Source organism: Canis aureus, chromosome Y (assembly GCF_053574225.1).
Source record: "Canis aureus isolate CA01 chromosome Y, VMU_Caureus_v.1.0, whole genome shotgun sequence".
NCBI lineage: Eukaryota > Metazoa > Chordata > Mammalia > Carnivora > Canidae > Canis > Canis aureus.
Genome location: NC_135650.1, coordinates 1,058,763 through 1,082,283, shown reverse-complemented (window position 1 = coordinate 1,082,283; position 23,521 = coordinate 1,058,763). Strand labels below are relative to the sequence as shown.

General features: G+C 37.1%; 1 protein-coding gene across 5 annotated transcripts in view; it reads right to left on the bottom strand.

Moving 5' to 3' along the window:
* Positions 1–23,521, bottom strand: part of LOC144309386 (cullin-4B-like) — a 107,375-nt gene that overhangs the window by 12,938 nt on the left and 70,916 nt on the right. For all 5 annotated transcript variants that reach the window (XM_077890460.1, XM_077890458.1, XM_077890461.1 and 2 more), the window contains 4 exons: positions 23,118–23,225; positions 22,177–22,290; positions 14,132–14,237; positions 10,983–11,155 (listed from right to left, as the gene is read on the bottom strand). In XM_077890460.1, coding sequence (XP_077746586.1) covers positions 10,983–11,155; positions 14,132–14,237; positions 22,177–22,290; positions 23,118–23,225 — 501 coding nt within the window. The remainder of the gene's footprint in view (positions 1–10,982; positions 11,156–14,131; positions 14,238–22,176; positions 22,291–23,117; positions 23,226–23,521) is intronic.

Genomic DNA, 23,521 nt, shown 5'->3' with positions numbered 1-23,521 from the left:
CAAATAAAACCTATACCAAGCAGAAGAAGAGAGATAATAAACATTCGAGCAGGACTCAATGAAACAGAGGCCAGAAGAACTGTAGAACAGATCAGCGCAACCAGGAGTTGGTTCTTTGAAAGAATTAGTAAGACAGATAAACCATTAGCCAGCCTTATTAAAAACAAAAGAGAAAAGACTCAATAAAATCATGAATGGAAAAGGAGAGATCAAACCAATACCAAAGAAATACAAATGATATAGAATAAAACCTATGGACTGAAGATGGCAGAAGAGTAGGGTCCCCAAGTCACCTGTCACCACCAAAATACCTAGATAACCTTCACCCTGAAAATCTATGAATTCAGCCTGAGATTGAAAGAGAGAACAGCTGGAATGCTACAGTGAGAAGAGTTCACGCTTCTATCAAGGTAGAAAGACGGGGAAAAAATAAAGAAAGAAACAAAAGGCATCCGAGGGGGAGAGGCCCGCTAGGAGCCGGGTTAAGGAGGGGGCGAGTGCCCCCAGGACAGGAAAGCACCCTCCCAGAAAAGCAGGACCTTCACCAATCTTCCCGGACAGAAAGGGGCTCGCAAGGAGTTAGAGCAGGACCCCAGGAGGGCGGGGATGCCCTCAGGCTCCATGGGACTCTAACAGACACTTGCGCCCTGGGGAGACCGTGCCCAGCTCCCTAAAAGGCTGCAGTGGCACACGGCTGGACTCGGGAGCAGCTCGGCGGGGAGGGGGCTGCGCTGGGGGAGCTCGGGGAGGCTTGGTGGGAGAATCCGAGAAGAGGGGGCTGCGTGCCCCGGAAGCAGCTCAGAGGGACTCAGGCAGGGGCTCAGGCGGGGGCTCCGCAGAGGGGGCTGCACGGCTGGAAGTGCGAATCCAACAGCACAGGCCCGGGAGCACAGCACTCCGGGGACACAGCCCAGGATCCGACCTCCCCCCAGGGACAGACGGAGGCCAGGAGGGCCCAGGACAGCAAGGACACTACTGCTCCGAGCTGAGCATCCAGGCCCCTGCAGACTGAGAACTCCATAGTAACTGGGGTAGCTGAATCCAGACTCCAGAGCTTGCCGCTGCCACTGTGGTTGTTCCTCCTGGGCCTCATGGAGTAAACAACCCACACTGAGCCATGAACCAGGCAGGGGGCAGAGCAGCTCCCCCAAGTGCTAACACTGAAAATCAGCATAACAGGCCCCTCAACCAGAACACCAGCTAGACAAGTTCCAGGGGAAGTCAAGTGACTTACTGTATACAGAATCAGAAGATACTCCCCTGTGTTTTTTTTTTTCTTTTTGATTTCTGTATGCTTCCCCCACCCTTTTCCTTTCTTTCCTTTTCTTTCTATTTTTTATTTTTATTCCTTTATTATTTTTTCTTTTTCTCTTTTCTTTCCTTCTTTCTCTCCTCTCTTTTTCTCCTTTTCCCAATACAACTTGTTTTTAGCCATTCTGCACTGAGCAAAATGACGAGAAGGAAAACCACACCTCTAAAGAAAGAATCAGAAACAGTCCTCTCTCCCACTGAGTTACAAAATTAGGATTACAATTCAATGTCAGAAAGCCAATTCAGAAGAACTATTATAAAGCTACTGGTGGCTCTAGAAAAAAAAGCATAAAGGACTCAAGAGATTTCATGACTGCAGAATTTAGATCTAATCACGCAGAAATTAAAATCAATTGAATGAGATGCACTCCAAACTAGAAGTCCTAACGACGAGGGTTTAACGAGGTGGAAGAACGAGTGAGTGACACAGAAGACAAGTTGATGGCAAAGAGGGAAACTGAGGAAAAAAGAGACAAACAATTAAAAGACCATGAGGATATATTAAGGGAAATAAATGACAGCCTGAGGAAGAAAAACCTACATTTAATTGGGGTTCCCAAGGGCACCGAAAGGGCCAGAGGGCCAGAATACGTATTTGAACAAATCCTAGCTGAAAACTTTCCTAATCTGGGAAGAGATACAGGCATTCAGATCCAGGAAATAGATCCCTCCCTAAAATCAATAAAAACCATTCAACACCTCGACATCTAATAGTTAAGCTTCAAATTCCAAAGATAAAGAGAAGATCCTTAAAGCAGCAAGAGACAAGAAATCCCTGACTTTTATGGGGAGGAGTATTAGGGTAACAGCGGACCTCTCCACAGAGACCTGGCAGGCCAGAAAGGGCTGGCAGGATATATTCAGGGTCGTAAATGAGAAGAACATGCAAGCAAGAAGATTTTATCCAGGAAGGCTCTCATTCAAAATGGAAGGAGAGATAAAGAGATTCCAAGACAGGCAGGAACTGAAAGAATATGTAACCTCCAAAGCAGCTCTGAAAGAAATCTTAAGGGGGACTCTTAAAATTCCCCTTGAAAAAGAAGTTCAGTGGAAATATCCATAAAAACAAGGACTGAATAGATATCATGATGACACTAAACTCATATCTTTCAATAGTAACTGTGAATGTGAATGGGCTGAATGACCCCATCAAAAGGCACAGAGTTTCAGACTGGATAAAAGAGCAGGACCCATCTATTTGCTGTCTACAAGAACTCATTTTAGACAGAAGGACACCTACAGCCTGAAAATAAAAGGTTGGAGAACCATTTACCATTCAAATGGTCCTCAAAAGAAAGCAGGGGTAGCCATCCTTATATCAGATCAACTAAAATTTACCCGGAAGACTGTAGTGAGAGATGAAGAGGGACACTATCTCATACTTAAAGGATCTATCCAACAAGAGGACTTAACAATCCTCAATATATATGCCCCGAATGTGGGAGCTGCCAAATATTTAAATCAATTAATAACCAAAGTGAAGAAATACTTAGATAATAATACACTTATACTTGGTGACTTCAATCTAGCGCATTCTATACTAGATAAGACTTCTAGGCACAACATCTCCAAAGAAACAAGAGCTTTAAATGATACACTGGACCAGATGGATTTCACATATATCTACAGAACTTTACATCCCAAACTCAACTGAATACACATTCTTCTCAAGTGCACATGGAACTTTCTCCAGAATAGACCACATACGGGGTGACAAATCAGGTCTGAACCGATACCAAAAGATTGGGATCGTCCCCTGCATATTCTCAGACCATAATGCCTTGAAATTAGAACTAAATCACAACAAGTTTCAAAGGACCTCAAACACGTGGAGGTTAAGGACCGTCCTGATAAAAGATGAAAGGGTCAACAAGGAAATTAAGGAAGAATTAAAAAGATTCATGGAAACTAATGAGAATGAAGATACAACCATTCAAAATCTTTGGGATGCAGCAAAAGCAGTCCTAAGGGGGAAAAACATTGCAATACAAGCATCCATTCAAAAACTGTAAAGAACTCAAATACAAAAGCTAACCTAACACCTAAAGGAGCTAGATAAAAAAACAGCAAATAGATCCTACGCCCAAGGGAAGAAGAGAGTTAATTAAGATTCGAGCAGAACTCAACAAAATCGAGACCAGAAGAACTGTGGAAAAGATCAACAAAACCAGGAGTTGGTTCTTAGAAAGAATTAATAAGGTAGAAACCATTAGCCAGCCTTATTAAAAGAAGAGGGAGAAGACTCAAATTAATAAAATCATGAATGAGAAAGGAGAGATCACTACCAACACCAAGGAAATACAAATGATTTTAAAAACATATTATGAACAGCTATACGCCAATAATTAGGCAATCTAGAAGACATGGACGCGTTCCTGGAAAGCCACAAACTACCAAAACTGGAACAGGAAGAAATAGAACACCTGAACAGGCCAATAACCAGGGAGGAAATTAGAGCAGTCATCAAAAACTACCCAACACACAAAAGTCCAGGGCTAGAAGGCTTCCCAGGGGAATTCTATCAAACATTTAAAGAAGAAACCATACCTATTCTACTAAAGCTGTTTGGAAAGAAAGAAAGAGATGGAGTACTTCTAAATTCATTCTATGAGGCCAGCATCACCTTAATTCCAAAACCAGACAAAGACCCCGCCGAAAAGGAGAATTACAGACCAATATCCCTGATGAACACGGATGCAAACATTCTCAACAAGATACTAGTCAATAGGATCCAACCGTACATTAAGAAAATTATTCACCATCACCAAGTAGGATTTATCCCCGTGACACAAGGCTGGTTCAACACACTCGTAAAACAATCAATGTGATTCATCATATCAGCAAGAGAAAAATCAAGAACCATATGATCCTCTCCTTAGCTGCAGAGAAAGCATTTGACAAAATACAGCATCCATTCCTGATCAAAACTCTTCAGAGTGTAGGGATAGAGGGAACATTCCTCGACATCTTAAAAGCCATCTACGAAAAGCCCACAGCAAATATCATTCTCAATGGGGAAGCACTGGGAGCCTTTCCCCTAAGATCAGGAACAAGAGAGGGATGTGCACTCTCACCAATGCTATTCAACATAGTACTGGAAGTCCTAGCCTCAGCAATCAGACAACAAAAAGACATTAAAGGCATTCAAATTGGCAAAGAAGAAGTCAACCTCTCCCTCTTCGCCAATGACATTCTACATAGAAAACCCAAAAGCCTCCACTCCAAGATTGTTAGAACTCATGCAGCAATTTGGTAGCGTGGTAGGATACAAAATCAATGCCCAGAAATCAATGGGATTTCTATACACTAACAATGAGACTGAAGAAAGAGAAATTAAGGAGTCAATCCCATTTACAATTGCACCCAAAAGCCTAAGATACCTAGGAATAAACCTAACCAAAGAAATAAAGAATCTATACCCTAAAAGCTATAGAACACTTCTGAAAGAAACTGAGGAAGACACAAAGAGATGGAAAAATATTCCATGTTCATGGATTGGCAGAATTAATATTGTGAAAATGTCAATGTTACCCTGGACAATTTACACGTATAATGCAATCCCTATCAAAATACGATGGACTTTCTTCAGAGACTTAGAACAAAGTATTTTAAGATTTATGTGGGATCAGAAAAGACCCCGAATAGCCAGGGGAATTTTAAAAAAGAAAACCAAAAAAATAAAATAAAATAAAAAAATAAAAAAATAAAAAGAAAAAAGAAAAAAGAAAACCATATCTGGGGGCATCACAATGACAGATTTCAGGTTGTACTACAAACCTGTGGTCATCAAGACAGTGTGGTACTGGCACAAAAATAGACACATAGATCAATGGAACACAATAGAGAAGCCAGAAGTGGACCCTCAACTTTATGGTCAACTAATATTTGATAAAGGAGGAAAGACTATCCACTGGAAGAAAGACAGTCTCTTCAATAAATGGTGCTGGGAAAATTGGACGTCTACATACAGAAGAATGAAACTAGACCACTCTCTTTCACCATACACATAGATAAACTCAAAATGGATGAAAGATCTAAATGTGAGACAAGATTCCATCAAAATCCTAGAGGAGAACACAGGCAACACCCTTTTTGAACTTGGCCAAGTAACTTCTTGCAAGATACTACCATGAAGGCAAGAGAAACAAATGCAATAATGAACTATTGGGACTTCATCAAGATAAGAAAGTTTTGCAAAGTCAAAGAAACAGTCCACAATATTAAAAGACTACCTACAGAATGGGAGAAGATATTTGCAAATGACGTATCAGTTAAAGTGCTACTATCAAACATCTATAAAGAGCATATTAAACTCAACCCCCCAAAAACAAACAATCCAATCATGAAATGGGGAAAAGACAGGAACAGAAATCTCACAGAGGAAGACACAGACATAGGCAACATGCACATGAGTAAATGCTTTGCATCACCTGCCATCAGGGAAATACAAATCAAAAGCACAATAAGATACCAACTCACACCAGTGAGAACGGGGAAAATGAACAAGGCAGGAAACCACAAATGTTGAAGAGGATGAGGATTAAGGGAACGCTCTTACACTGTTGGTGGGAATGTGAACTGGTGCAGCCACTTTGGAAAACTGAGTGGAGGTTCCTCAAAGAGTGAAAAACAGATCTGCCCTATGACCCAGCAATTGCACTGTTGGGGATTTACCCCAAAGATACAAATGCAGTGAAATGCGGAGGCACCTGCACCCCGACGTTTCTAGCAGCAATGTCCACAATAGCCAAACTGTGGAATGAGCCTCGGTGTCCATCAAAAGATGAATGGATAAAGAAGATGTAGTCTATGTGTACAATGGAATATTACTCAGCCATTAGAAACAACAAATACCCACCATTTTTTTTGACGTGGATGGAACTGGAGGGTATTATGTTAAGTGAAATAAGTCAATCAGAGAAGGACAAACATTACATGGTCTCATTCATTTGGGGAATATAAAAAAGATAGTGGGAATTCAGGGGAAAGGGAAAAAATGAGTGGGAAATATCAGAAAGGGAGACAACATGAGAGACTTCTAACTCTGGGAAACAAACAAGGGGTAGTAGAAAGGGAGGTGGGTGTGGGGTGGGATGATTGGGTGACGGGCATGAGGGGGGGCACTTGATGGGATGAGCACTGGGTGTTATTCTTTATGTTTGGCAAATTGAACAACAATAAAAAATAAATTTAAGAAAATCAAAGGGAAGACATACTTTGATAATAATACACTTATACTTGGTGACTTCAATGTAGTGCTTTCTACAATTGACAGGTCTTCTAAGTACATCTCCAAAGAAACGAGAGCTTTAAATGATACAGTGGACCAGATGGATTTCACAGGTATTTATAGAATTTTACACCCAAACACAAGTGAATACACATTCTAAAGTGCAAATGGAACTTGCTCCAGAATAGACGAAATACTGGGTCACAAATCAGGTCTTAACCAATACCAAAAGATTGGAATGATCCCCTGCATACTTTCAGACCATAATGCTTTGAAATTAGAATTAAATCACAACAAAAAGTTTGGAGGGATTTAAAACATGTGGAGGTTAAGGACCATCCCGTTAAAAGACGAAAGGGTAAAGTTCTGTAAATATCTTACAGCATCTATTCTTGATTAAAAATACCAAAACCTGGGGATCACTGGGTGGCTCAGTAGTTTCGCACCTGCCTTTGGCCCAGGGCGCAATCCTGGAGTCCCGGGATCAAGTCTCGCGTTGGGCTCCTGTAATGGAGCCTGCTTCTCCCTCTGCCTGTGTCTTTGCCTGCTCTCTCTATGTCTATCATAAATAAATAAATAAATAAATAAATAAATAAATAAATAAATAAAATCTTTAAAAATACCAAAACCCCTCAACAATGTAGGGATAGATAGAACATAACTCAACATCATAAAGTCCATATGACAAAAGACCCACAGCTAGTGTCTTCCTCAATGAGTATAAAATGATAATTTTCCCTCTGCATTTAGGAAGATGACTAGAATGTCCACTCTCACCATTACAATTTAACATAGGTTAAATTGCCATAGTCTTAGCTTCAGCACTCAGAAAACAAGAAATAAAGAAATAAAGTGCTTCCAAATCAGCAAGTCACTGTTTTCAGATGACATGATACTCTGTAAATACCCAAAAAGACTTCACCAAAAAAACTGCTAAAATATTTAAGTTCTGCAAAGTTGCAGATACAAAATCAAGCAATAATAAAGCAGTGGAAAAGATTAAGGAAATCTATTCCATTTGCAATTTCACCAAGAGGAAAAAAAAATACCTAGAATAAAGACCTAACTACAGAAGTAAACAATCTGTACTCTGATAACTATAAGCATTTATGAAAGAAACTGTGGAGGCATAAAGAAATGGAAAAGTATGCTGTCTATGCTAATGGACTGGAAGAACAAACACTGTTAAAATGTCTATACTACCGAGAGCAATCTACACATTCAATGCATACCAAAATTCTACAAGCATTTTTCACAGACGTAGAATAAAAAAAACACCAAATATTTATGAAGCTACAAAACACCCCAAATGGCCAAAGGAATCCTGAAAAAAAAATAAAATTGGAGGTATCATGATTCTGGATACCAAGCTGTATTACCAAGCTGTCATCATCAAGAATGTATGATACTCGCAGAAACCCAGACACATAGATCCATGCAACATAACAGAAAACCCAGAAGTGAACCTATAGCTCTGTGGACAACTAAATTTCAACAAGGCAAAAAGAATATCTAATAGAGAAAACACAGTCTCTTCAACAAATAGTGTTGAGAAAACTCAGAAGAATAGCACAACAAAATCAAAATGGATGAAAGACCATAAGGTAAGACAGGAAACCATCTAAATCCCAGAGGAGAACACAAGCTGTAGCAACTTACACTAGCTGTAGCAACTTATCAGATATATGCTGAAATGTCCACAATAGCCAAACTGTGGAAGGAGCCTCGGTGTCCATCGAAAGATGAATGGATAAAGAAGATGTGGTTTATGTATACAATGGAATATTACTCAGCCATTAGAAATGACAAACACCCACCATTTGCTTTGACGTGGATATAACTGGAGGGTATTATGCTGAGTGAAATAAGTCAATCGGAGAAGAACAAACATTATATGTTCTCATTCATTTGGGGAATATAAATAATAGTGAAAGGGAATAGAGGGGAAGGGAGAAGAAATGGGTAGGAAATGTCAGAAAGGAAGACAGAACATGAAGACTCCTAACTCTGGGATATGAACTAGGGGTGGTGGAAGGGGAGGGGGGTGGGGGGTGAGGGTAACTGGGTGGCGGGCACTGAGGGGGGCACTTGATGATGAGCACTGGGTGTTATTCTGTATGTTGGCAAATTGAACACCAATAAAAAATAAATTTATTATAAAAATCGACATATGCTGAGGAAAGGGAAATAAAAGCAAAAATGAACTACTGGGTCTTCAGAGTAAAACACTTCTGCACGGTGAAGGAATCAATCAACACAACAATTAATGGAATGAGAGGAGATATTTGCAAATGATATATCTGACAAAGGGCTAATATCCAAAATCTGAAGGAATTTGTCAAACTCAACACCCAAAAAAACCAAATAGTCCAGTTAAGAAATCAGCAGAAGATATGAATGGACACTTTTCCAAATAAGACATCCAGATGCCAACAAGCACATGAAAAGATGGTCAACATCTCGCATTCTCAAATAAATACAAGTCAAAATTGTGATGAGATATCACCCCACAGCACTCAGAATGGCTCAAATAAACAACACAAGACACAACAGATGTTGATTAGCATGCATGAGAAAGGGAAAACACTGGTGCACTGTTGGTAAGAATGCAAACTGGTGCAATCATTCTTGCAGGGTGTGGAAATTCCACTGAAAGTTAAAAATAGAAATACCCAAAGACAGCAATTGCACTCTTAGGTATTTACCCAAAAAATAAATAAAATATATTTGAAGAGTTACAGGCACCCTGATGTTTATAGCAGCGTTATCAACATATGCAAGCTATGGAGAGAATCTAAATGTGTCCATCAGGTGAGGAATGGATAAAGAAGATATGTCAGATACACAATGCAATATTACTTCACTATTAAAAAATAAATAAAATCTTGTGATCTGTGAGGATGTGGATGGAGCTCAAGTATATTATGCTAAGCAATATAAGTCAGTCATATAGTCAAATAAATACCATATTATCTCACTCATATGTTGTATTTAAGTCTCCCTCTGCCTACATCTCTGCCTCTCCCTCTGTGTGTGTGTGTCTCTCATGAATAAATAAATAAATCTTTAAAAAAATGAAAGAAAGAAAACAAATGAATATATGGGAATGAGAGGGGGAGAGAAAAACACCGAAAGATATCCTTAACTACAGAAAACAAACAGTATTGATGGAGGTTAGTGGGGGGATGGGCTAAATGGGACATTATTATTAAAGAGGACACTTGTGGGCACGTGGGTGGCTCAGTCAATTATGTGTCTGACATCAGCTCAAGTCATGATCTCAGGGTCCTGGGATTGAGCCCTCATGGGGCATCCCCTAATCAATTGGCAGTCTGCTTGTCCCTCTGCCTCTCCCCTCAGTGGTGTGGGTATACTCTCTGTCTCTCTTTCTCAATTAAATAAAATCTTTAAAAACACTAAAAAGAAGAAGAAGAGGGTGCTTGTGAATACTGTGTGTTGTATGTATGGGATGAATCAGCTCTACTCCTGAAACCAATACGGCACTGTACTGTATGTTAACTTAGATTTAAACTTTACAAAAAGTGGTCAATATTATCAGTCTACAGAATGCAAATCAAAAGGATCAGGAGATATCACTTCTTCCTAGTAGAAAGTCTGTAATAATAATAATAATAATAATAATAATAATAATAAATGCAGAAAATAAGTCTTGCAAAATATATACAGAAACTAAAACCCTTGTGCACTGGTGGTAATCTTTTATAAAGCTTGCAAGTCCTATGGAAAATAGTATAGTGATTCCTCAAAATAAATGCGAATAGATCCACTGTAGGATCCAGTTGTGTAGGATCCTATGGACAAAGAATTGAAGGAGAGTCTCAAAAAGATAGTTTTGAGATAGTTATCTCTAAAGATAGTTGTATACACTGTACATTCACATTCACAGCAACAGTATTCAAAGGACCATGAAAATAGATGGATAAATAGAATGTGACATATTCATAAAATGGAACATTTGCTGTAAATAGGAATAAATCTTGTTACATGCTATCACATATTCCATGTATGAAATTTTAGGACATTATGCTAAGCGAATTAGGCCAGTCACAAAAAGACACAGTCTGTGTGGTCCCCTACTTATACAAGTTACCAAAATTAGTCACATTCATAGAAAATAAAAAAGTAAGTAAAGCTATTGTTTACCAAGGCTGGTGGTTAAGAAGAAAAGTTGAGTACTGCTACAGAAGACAGTTTTTTTTTTGTTATTTAAAATGAAGAAGTTCTGGACACAATGCACCACAGTGTAGATGTATTAACACTACTTTACACTTCAAAACGGTAAGGATGGCAAATTTTACATGTTTTTACCACAATAAAAAAAAATGTGCTGTTAGAATTACTGCTGATCCAAAAACAAAAGACTTATAAAAGGTGTCAGAAAATTAAAAAGAGACATTAAGATAAAGAGGAAAAAAAATACCGTTTCTTTCTCCTGGATTTGATTGATCTTTATCTTGAAGAGTTTGTGGTTGAATTCCTCATTACAAAAAAATCTGTCACCATCTTCCACATCCTTGCCCTTGGGGTTTTTGATGAGAACTCTAGCTCTGCCACAAGCTAATGACTGTAGAGTTCTTCTTAGTTCTCTATCCTCTGAATGAGAAAAAAAATGTTTAGAATTTTTTATATCACACACTTAACAATTATAATCAAAACTTACTTAGTCCATTGTGGACATTGCTGTTACAAACATTGGGGTGCAGGTGTCCTGCCGTTTCACTGCATCTTTGGGGTAAATCCCCAGCTGTGTAATTGCTGGGTCACAGGGTAGTTCTATTTTTAACTCTTTGAGAAACCTCCACATAGTTTTCCAGAGTGGCTGCACCAGTTCACACTCCCACCAACATTGCAGGAGGGTTCCACTTTCTCCAAATCCTCTCCAACATTTGTTGTTTCCTGTCTTGTTAATTTTCACCATTCTCACTGGTGTGGTGGTAGCCAAACTGTGGAAGGAGCCTCAGTGTCCATCCAAAGATAAATGGATAAAGAAGATGTGGTAAAAAGAAAACCATATCTGGGGGCATCACAATGCCAGATTTCAGGTTGTACTACAAAGCTGTGGTCATCAAGACACTGTAGTACTGGCACAAAAACAGACACATAGATCAATGGAACAGAACAGAGAACCCAGAAGTGGACCCTGAACTTTATGGTCACCTAATATTCGACAAAGGAGGAAAGACTATCCATTGGAAGAAAGACAGTCTCTTCAATAAATGGTGCTGGGAAAATTAGACATCCACATGCAGAAGAATGAAACTAGACCACTCTCTTGCTCCATACACAAAGATCAACTCAAAATGGATGAAAGATCTAAATGTGAGTCAAGATTCCATCAAAATCCTAGGGAGAACACAGGCAACACCCTTTATGAACTCAGCCACAGGAACTTCTTAACTTCTTGCAAGATACATCCACAAAGGCAAAAGAAACAAAAGCAAAAATGAACTATTGGGACTTCATCAAGATAAAAAGCTTTGGCACAGCAAAGGATATAGTCAACAAAACTAAAAGACGATCTACGGAATGGGAGAAGATATTTGCAAATGATGTATCAGATAAAGGGCTAGTTTCCAAGATCTATAAAGAATTTCTTAAACTCAACACCATAGAAATAAACAACCCAATCATGAAACGGGCAAAAGACATGAACAGAAATCTCACAGAGGAAGACACAGACATGGCCAACATGCACATGAGAAAATGCTCTGCATCACTTTCATCAGGGAAATACAAATCAAACCACAATGAGATACCACCTCACACCAGTGAGAATGGGGAAAATTAACAAGGCAGGAAACAACAAATGTTGGAGAGGGTGTGGAGAAAACAGAACCCTCTTACACTGTTGGTGGGAATGTGACCTGGTGCAGCCACTCTGGAAAACTGTGTGGAGGTTCCTCAAAGAGTTAAAAACAGACCTGCCCAACAACCCAGCAATTGCACTGTTGGGGATTTACCCCAAAGATACAGATGCAATGAAATGCCGGGACACCTGCACCCCGATGTTTCTAGCAGCAATGTCCACAATAGCCAAACTGTGGAAGGAGCCTCGGTGTCCATCGAAAGATGAATGGATAAAGAAGATGTGGGGATCCCTGGGTGGCGCAGCGGTTTGGCGCCTGCCTTTGGCCCAGGGCGCGATCCTGGAGACCTGGGATCGAATCCCACGTCAGGCTCCTGGTGCATGGAGCCTGCTTCTCCCTCTGCCTGTGTCTCTGCCTCTCTCTCTGTGTGTGTAACTATCATAAATAATAAAAAAAAGAAGATGTGGTTTATGTATACAATGGAATATTACTCAGCCATTAGAAATGGCAAATACGTACCATTTGCTTCAATGTGGATGGAACTGGAGGGTATTATGCTGAGTGAAGTAAGTCAATTGGAGAAGGACAAACACTGCATGTTCTCATTCATTTGGGGAATATAAATAATAGTGAAAGGGAATATAAGGGAAGGGAGAAGAAATGGGCAGGAAATATCAGAAAGGGAGAACATAAAGACTCCTAACTCTGGAATACGAACTAGGGGTGGTGGAAGGGAGTGGGAGTGAATGGGCGACGGGCACTGAGGGGGGCACTTGACGGGATGAGCACTGGGTGTTATTCTGTATGTTGGTAAATTGAACACCAATAAAAAATAAATTTATTGTTAAAAAATAGTGAAAAGGAATACAAGGGAAGGGAGACGAAATGTGTGGGAAATATCAGAAAGGGAGACAGAACATAAAGACTCCTAACTCTGGGAAACGAACTAGGGGTGGTGGAAGTGGAGGATGGTTGGGGGTGGGGGTGAATGGGTGACGGGCACTGAGGGGGGCACTTGACGGGATGAGCACTGAGGGTGAATGGGTGACGGGCACTGAGGGTGAATGGGTGACGGGCACTGAGGGTGAATGGGTGACGGGCACTGAGGGGGCACTTGACGGGTGTTATTTTGTATGTTGGCAAATTGAACACCAATAAAAAATAAATTTATTATAAAAAAAGATGTGGTATATGTATACAATTGAATATTATTTAGCCATTAGAAATGACAAATACCCACCATTTGCTTCAATGTAGTTAGAACTGGAGGGTATAATGCTGAGTGAATAAGTCCACTGGAATAAGTCCATTGGAGAAGGACAAACATTATATGGTCTTATTCATTTGGGGAATATAAAAAATAGTGAAAGGGAATTAAGGGGAAAGGAGAGAAAATGAGTAAAAATATCAGTGACAGTGACAGAACATGAGCAACACCTAACTCTGGGAAATGAACAAGGGGTGGTGGAAAGGGAGGTGGGAGAGGGGGTTAAGGTGACTGGGTGATGGGCACTGAGATGGGCACTTGACAGGATGAGCAGTGGGTGTTATAATATTGGGAAGTCAGACTCCAATAAAAAATATATACAAAAAAATTTTAAATAAAATTTTTAAATTAAATAAAATTAATAAAAATTAATATTTTATTAATAATTTTATTAATTTATAATAAATAATAAATTTATTAATAATTAATAATTTTATTAATAAAATTAATGATTAATAAAATTAAATAAAATTTTAAAATTAAAAAAAAAGTTACCTAATCCAGTAGCCATCTTAATTTCTTCTAAGCTGAAATGATCTCCTTCATTAAACATCAACAGCACCAATGTTTGGAAAAGAGTCACCTGAAGTTCTTTTTTGCCCTATTAGAAGCAATATTGTATTAATTTATAGAACAATAACATGTTATTGATGACTCAGGTAGGACTTTAGTTACATAAGATGGTATACATTTGTTGTATTAAAGTATTAATTTGAAAAATAAGTCCTGTGGAAACAAAATAGAGCTAAAAGTAGGTGAATATTACTAGAAAATAATAGAATTTACCGTTTCCACCAATAGATAAAACACACTTTCCATCTCAACCCTCAGAACACACTAGATAGATATTTAAAAAAATAACAGGAAAATATACGTTAATTATCTATTCGTGACTTATTCATATTCACATAACTCTGGCTAAATAATTTCCCAATTACTTCTTTCAGTTACCATTCACTGATAGTAATTATGAAAATTACAACGTTGTACTCCTTCTAAACATTTAACTGAAATCAATTAAATACTTAATGTTAAACCTTTGAGCATGGGGGGAAGAAAAACCCCTTTGACACTGGTCTTGACAACTTTTTGGATATGATACCAACAGTAGCAGCAGCGGCAACAACAACAACAACAACAACAACAAAACAACAGCAAATAAGCAAATGGGACTGTCATAATAGCAATTCTCTGCAAAGGAAAAGAAATACAAGAAATTTATTCATTGTTCATTTCAACAAAATGAAAGGCATCCTACAGAATGGAAGGACATATTTGCAAACCATTTATCTGATAAAGGGTAATATCCAAATACATAAAATATTTATACTACTCAATTTAAGAAAAGCCAAAATAAAGCTCATTAAAAACAGGCAAATGTTTTCAATAATCAGTTTTTCCAAAAAAGATACTCAAATGGCCGAAAACTACATGAAAACATGTTCAAAATCAATAATCACTAGGGAAACTGTAAACAAACAAAGATGGAAGTTCATCATGAAAATAACAATAGAACCATTATATATATATATTTTTTTAAGATTTTATTTATTTATTCATGAGAGACAGAGAAAGAGGTAGAAACACAGGTAGAGAGAGATGCAGGCTCCATGCAGGGAACCCAATTTGGGACCCAATCCCAGGACTCCAGGATCACACCCTGAGCTGAAGGCAGAAGCTCAACCACTGAGCCATCTCGGAGTCCCTAGAACAATATATTATATAATCCAACAATTCCACTTCTGGGTTTCTATTTGAAAGAAAGGAAATCACTACGTAAAAGAAATCTGTGCACCTTCATGTTCTTTGCAGCACTATTTACAACAGCCATGACTTGGAAACAACCTAAGTATATATGAACATAAAAATGTGTAAGAAAATGAGACAGATTAGATTAAATAGATACACAGATTAAATAGGTTTATGTAGGTATACAGTTTTTATATACATTAATTATACATAGATACAATGGTATATTTATCAATAAGAAAAGAAAATTCTACCCTTTCTGACAATGATGATGGACGGAAGGCATGAGGCTAAGCGAAGTAAGTAACAGAAAATCAAATGCTTTATGATCTCATGTTTTCCACAATGCTATGCTAATATATATTCCCATCAGTCTGAGAGCATAAGTGCCCAACTAATATCTCAAAACTAATTCCCATATGCTCATGAGTGCTAACAGCTGGCCTATTTAGTACCCCTAGCTGAGCTTCCTTAGTGAAGGTGTTTTTCTGCCAAAACAAACCTGTAAAGGCTTTAGAAAGAACTGCCTACTCAAATATACAGATAACTCAAGGAATCAAAGATTCACGTGAACAGTACACTGTCAAAGTATACTAACAAAGCACCAAAAATTATGTCAAAAAATGAATATGAACTGACAAATAATTCAGAACAATCCTCTTAACAAAATTTAGTGAACTACAAATAATGAAAGACAACTAAGGGGAATTTAAGAAAACAATGCATGAAAATAATTTCAACAAAGATACAGAAATGACTAAGACAAAAATTCTACAGCGGAAGAACACACTGAGTGAATAATTCAGTTTAGAGCTTATTCAAGCTTATGAGAATCCTACAAAAAGAGGAGAAAGACAATGTGACAGAAGATATATTTAAAGTAATAAGGACTGAAAACTTCCTAAACTAGGCGGAAGAAATGTATGTCCAGACTCATGAGCCCCAAGAGACTCCAAATAGGTTAAACTTTTAAGGAGTAGACTCATTACAATGAAATTATCAAATGTGTAAACAAAAAGAATTTTGAAAGCAACAAAAGAAAATTTGCTCATCATATACAGAAGTGGGACTCACAAGAATATGAGCAGAATTCTCACCAAAACTTTGCAAGCAGGAGAGAGCGATCTATATAGTAATAAAAAAAATGAAAAAGTAAGATCCAATGATATGGTGCATATCAAAAACTGCATTTTAGCTTTCACAGAATGTACAGGAGGAGGTGAAAGGTTTTACCTAGTTTATATTAATAGCCAATTAATTAACAATTAACAGAAATTAGACAAAATATAGATAAGGCCAAGAATGGACAAAGAAAGGTGATTATATAATGAAAGGGCAATCGAAAAAGAATACAGAAATTTTAAATACATATGCTGTCAACATATGTATTTGACAGAAACTTTAAATACATAAATATATATGCTGTCAACATTGGGGCACTTAATATATAAAGCAATAGTAATAGAACTAAAAGGAGAAATAAATTAAAAAGTGACAAGTTAACAGTAAGGACTTTCCATACACTATTCTCAAGAACAGACCGTTCATCCAGATGCAAAATCAATTAGTAGGGAGAGCTGAAAAATACTACAGACTCAAGGACACATAGAGCCTTTTTTAGGACAGATCATATATGCCATTTAAATAATTTTAAAAAGCAGGAAGATAGAAATTATATCAGGTCTATTTTCTGACCACAATAGTAAGAAATCAGAAATCAGTAACAAAAGGAAAACTTGCAAATATATGGAAGTTACACGACACAATAATGGATCAAAGATCTTATAAATATACTTACTTGAGACAAATGATAAGGGAAATAAAACTGATGAGTTGTAGCAAAAGCAGTGGTTAAAGGGATTATTTTTACAGCAATAAATATCTACATTTATTGTATTACCTCAAATTAACCTAATTTATATCAAGTAGTAACTAGAAAAGCAAAAACGAAGTACAAATTAGTAGGAGGAGAGACCTCGTATCAGAGCAGAAATACATGAAAGAGAACAGAGAAAGAACATTAACAAAACTAAAAGTTGGCTCTTTGAAAAGAAGAAATTTGCAAACCTTTACAGACTCATCAAGAGAGATGACAAAAAATTATAAAGACGAGACTACCACAGAAACGAAAGAAATTCAAAGATTCATAAGACTACTATACACCAAAACATTAGATGACCTAGAAAAAATAACTGAATTTCTAGAAATACATAACTTACCAACACAGAAACATAAAAAAATAAAAAACTTGAACACAGCAATTAGTAGCAAAGAGATCGAACAGGTAAATCAAAATCCTATACAAAGAAAAATACAGACCCTAACTTCATAAGGGGTAAACTACTTAAAAAATAACACCAACTCTTCTCAAACTCTTATAAATAACTAAGATGAGGAAACAGTACCAGGTTCATTTCAGTAGGCGAACATTTTTACACTCATAATAAGGCAGATAAAGACGCTATTAGAAAACAGCAAGATCCCTTGAATACATGTGCAAAAATTCTCAACTTAAATACTGGGTAAGTGAATTTAACAGAACCTTAAAAAGATCTTCTACCATGACCCAAAGGGATTCATCCCTGTGATACAAAGGTGAGTCAACATATGCAAAGCTATGTGATATATTACACCAACAGAATGAAAGATACAAATCACATGATCATCTCAATAGTTGCAGAAAAAGCACTTGAAAATAATTCAAGTGAATTCATGACAAAAACTCTCAAACAAGTAGTTACAAAATAACATACCTCAACATAATGAAGGCCACAACTGAGAAGCATACAGCCAACATTTAGCTGAACAGCAGAGGTTAGAATTTAATCTTAACTAAATGATTTCAACTGCAGGCTTACCATATTTTTATTTTCTCCATTTTTCCCACCAATTTTATTTTTTTTCCTGTTTCAAACTCAGCTCCATTCCTCCAACTTCAAGCCATCTACTTCTTATCAATTACCTCAGTCTTCCCTGTTCTTCCCCATTCTCTAATTACAGCCTGTCCTCTAAATGTCTTCCTATGAAGTTTAGACTTTGGTCCATTAACAGGAGTAGATCCAGCTTTTGTGGCATCGGAATCTTAAACAATTTGGAGACCACTCTCAATAAAAATGATTTAATTCTAAATGAAAAGTTACACAGCTAAATAAGTATGTACCGAAAATGAATAAACATATTTATTGCTGGAAAGTAACAGATATGGTGATTACATTATCAAGATTATAACTGATTATGACTTTATAATTTGCATTCACTGCTAAATATTACATTTCTGTTTTTGTATGTTTTATTTCTGTGCTTTTATTGGTTTTCCCCATGTACAAATGCATCATCTAGTTTTCAAGACAGTTGTTATTTCCTTTAAATGTATTAAAAAGGCAGAATATAGTCATAACTTTTTAATACCTATAGTTATTCATATTATCCTGAATGCAGGTAAATAGCTTCCAGGGAGAGTGAGATACTAATTATTAATTCCAGCAAATGCTGCACTAGTTCCCTTTTATCCCAACCTTTGTTCATTCTGGGATGAAACTTTGAAAAAAGTATGGGTCTTCATGAATACACCTGAAAATAATTAAATTATCCCTAATATAGTCCTCAAATTTGGTTATGATAATGTGAACTTACACAGTAATTAAGCAGAGCTTATTTTTTTTACATCATTACTATATGACGAAAAATGCTCCACAATAATGGAAGGTATTTCCCTAGTAAAGAATCCATTGTGTATAATTTGCTGAATAACAAAAACAAAACAAAACAAAAAACAAGAAAGGTCTTAAAATTTTTACTGGGAAACAAGTAACACTTCTGAAAATATGTACTTGCAGACTTTTTAATTTAAAATAGATGTCGTGAAATCCCTGGGTGGCTCAGTGGTTGCCTGCCTTCTGCCCAGGGCATGATCCAGGAATTCCGGGATTGAGTCCCACATCAGGCTCCCTGCATGGAGCCTGCTTCCGCCTCTGCCTGTGTCTCTGCCTCTCTCTCTCTGTGTCTCTCATGAATAAATAAATAATATCTTAAAAAAAAATACGTGTCGCATTCAGGTGGGATGCAGAATTTTTACAGCTTGAAATTACTCAGTGTAGTAATACATGTCATAATACACTTTCCAAACCTGTAAGCTGCAATATATCAACCTTGAACACTAATACAATATATAGACTTTGGAAGATAATGATGTGTCAATGGAACATTATCAAGCATAATAAATGTATCAGTTTGGTGGGAGGTGCTGATCAAGGGAGACTTTATGATTTCTGTTCAATTTTGCTTTAAATCTTACACTGCTGGATTGAAGAGAATGCATGTATAGTTTAATTTCAAATCATTTTAATGAAAAAAAGTGTTATGAAAATATTATAATTTCTCAAATAATGAGAGTCCAACCAGCAAGAAGACTGGTCCTATCTAACTCAATCTGGTATTATCAACATATAGAATAATTCAGGAAAATATCACAGTATTTCTTGACTCCCTTTTCCAATTGTATTACAAATGTTAGTGTCACTAATAATTAGGGTTTTTTTCTTTCCTAAGTGAAGGACTTTAAACTGTTAAGAAGAGTCACCATAGAAAGCAATTAAAATTTAACTTTTCATTTATTAATTAATATAGATGCTCATGATGAATCCAGAAAGGTAAAATGAAGTGAAAATTGCACATTAGTAATCTCTAATATCAGTAAAATTAGTAAAAATTAGTAAAACTAATTGTATGTTTGCATCATGATAGAAGACAAAATGGTTGGAGGCAAATTCTTTATCTTTTCAGGCTTCCTGAAGTGAAAGAAGTATGATTAAGTTTGTCATTTTTAATCACATCTCTGTACTATTTTACTTGTGATCAGGCATACACTGAGTTTCCCATAGGTATTTAAGAGCAAGGATAATAATGCATTCATACATATCATGTAAAAATTAGTTGTAATTATTCATCCTCTTATGTAAGTTCTTTCAATAATATTAAATATTCAGATGTAACCTGAGAATTTGCATCATCTAGGTCCAACTTTACCTTGGGAAATCAAGTGTATCTTATATTACCCTGAGAACCTTAAGGGTCTAACTATTATCACTCCTGAAATGTAAACATGGTTTACATTTTCCTCTGTTCAAATCAAATGTGAGTTATCGCTTTTCAGCATGGCCTTTCCCAAACTGGCAGAGACAGAATTAAGACAAAATCTCTCTTATCATCTCTTAATACTTTGATCAATGAGCCACCATACTCAATTTATACACTTAAGGAATAGATTCAGTCTTCTTTGAAGGTAGAGAGAAACATGTTGGAGATATTTATCTATGGATTGTCAATGCCTGGGGCTTCTATGAAAAGAAAAAACGTGTCACACAGTGAAGTGCTTTGGAAGATATATAAACTTCTTGTGGCTGCTATAAGACTTACCACAAACAGTGGCGCAAAGTGAAACCAGTATATATTCTATCACAGTTCTGAAGGTCCGGAATTCACATGAATATCACTGGGTAAGAATCAATGTGTGGCAGGGCTATACTCTCTTCAGGGAGTTTACAGTATCCTCCAGCCATTTTCACAATACCTTTCCTCTCTCTGTCTCACTTTCTCCTTTGTGTGTGTGTGTGTGTGCACGCACAGGCATGTGTGTGTGTCTTGGGAAGGGGGTGAGGGAGAATTGTGTGTGTGTGAGTTTGTATGTAACCTTTGTTATGGCATTTAGGGCCCAGTCAGATAATCCAGGATGACTTTCTGGGTTACGGATTAAGACTTTATCTCAAGGTCTTTCATCACATCTGCAAAGACCTTTTTTTTTTCATATAAAGAAATGTTACAGTTCCTAAGAATAATAAGATATTATCTTGGGGACCCAATTTTCAACCTACCACCCGGACAAGAGTTAAAGATACTGATAAGGAAAGAGAGCCAGCCAATTGCTGTGTCATTACCTCAGAAGTTCACGCAGTGAATGGCATTAAACACACTAGGCAATTAATTGCCTATTTTGTCCCAAATCAATTCCTAAGTCCCAGGCATCAAGAAATGATCTCTCGGAGCTCAGTCAACATTTTTCTTCTTTCCTTCATTTATGTCATTACATCAGAAAGTTAATGTGCTACACAATCCAGGGAGCTTTGATGCTGGTCTTATTTTTTTCCTTTAAGCCTAATAATTTCAATAAAACACTCCACACCCAACTATGTCAGACTCAATTTCACACTGCGCTGATTAAGTGCAAGCTTCCATCAGGCTTTTGAGGTCAGAGTGGTAAATGGCCAGGGTTCTGATAATTACTGATAGTGATTTTGAATCATCAGAGAGCAAAGAGTGTGGTTTGATATCACAGAAATCCAAGAGTAGACAAAAAGTAAATTTAAATTAATCTTTTAAAAGTAATGTTTAAATAAGTAATGTTTTAAAAACTGATTTGTACAAAAATGATGCATCTATCAGCATATTCAAAGTTCAAACACTTCATCATTAAATAAAAACTTCCTTCCTTCATAAGGAAAATATGTATTAAAAATATTCTTTATCAAGATAAAACTATTATTTAAAAGTGAAAGTAGGGATCCCTGGGTGGCGCAGCGGTTTAGTGCCTGCCTTTGGCCCAGGGTGCGATCCTGGAGACCCGGGATCAAATCCCACGTCGGGCTCCTGGTGCATAGAGCCTGCTTCTTGCTTCTCCCTCTGCCTATGTCTCTGCCTCTCTCTGTCTCTCTGTGACTATCATAAATAAAAAAAATTAAAAAAAGAGAAAACTAAAAGTAAAAGTAAAATGCTATCCTTAAAAATAACTTGCTTACCTTTTTAAATTCAGCTTTAAGAACACAGTGTCCAAGAGTTGACTGCCACTGAAGTTTCCGGCCACTGTGTTTGCTTAAGTAGAAATTTCTGAAATTTTCCTGAAGTCTTTCCATCTGGAGGAAAGAAGTAAAGCATCATTATTGAAACTTATGCCAGCTAACATCCCAGTGGCAGCCCTAGAGTATTATATTAAAATTGTATATCACCACCTCACACAGGACTATGTAAGAGACTTTTAGGGAAAGGACTGAGTGAGAAAAATGAGAGCTCTGAAAGTAGAAAACAAACCACTGTTATTTTCTTCTAGTTTATATGTGTTCAATAGCTTACATATGCTCCTAAGGAAAATGACAAACACGGTAATATAATTATGAAAAATAAATCCATGTAGAAAGAAAGTAAAGATAATAGCAACTGAGTTGCCAACATTAATAAAAGGGACCATTAAAAAGATGATGGGTAATTGATTTAGCAGAGAAGAGAAAGCTAAAACCAAAGCTGCATGCTGAAAATTGGTGGTACCTGGACACGAATTTCCATGATTACTAAATGAAATGAGTAGAACAATGATGTGCTGAATCCTTTTTCCATCATATATTTACATGATACATGAATAAATAGTTATATTAAAACATTGTAAAGAAAATATAAGCCAATACCAGTAAAAACCACAGCCTGAAAGCAGAAGGAAGCCAGGATGATAGATTTAGAATCTCATCTGACTACATAATAACAACAAACTAAACTATTAAATTTCTTGAATACTGAACTGTTTAATCTGGTTGCCCTCCATTCTAAAACCTGAACAAATACCTTTCAAAATGGGCAACATTAAAGTGATATTTACATTAACATACAAATGGCACAGAGACCTAAAAGGTTACATTAAAACTTATCTGCTATGGGATATATTTATAGTCATAAACAACAAATTTCTTACCTCTGGGGGTAACTGGATCTCCTTAGGGATATAGGTTGGCCAAAAACTTGTCGTCAGAATACTCACAGTCAATTCAATGTTTCCTGGTATATTTTGGTTCTGCATATACTGTAAAAATAGAAAAATGCAATGAAATAAAAATTTAAAAACCCATACATGGTTATAACTCTGTAATAGAAATTCATTACTAAAAACAACTTGATAGGGGATCCCTGGGTGGCGCAGCGGTTTGGCGCCTGCCTTTGGCCCAGGGCGCGATCCTGGAGACCCGGGATCGAATCCCACATCGGGCTCCCGGGGCATGGAGCCTGCTTCTCCCTCTGCCTGTGTCTCTGGCTCTCTCTCTCTCTCTCTCAGTCTTTCATGAATAAATAAATAAATAAATAAATAAATAAAATCTTTAA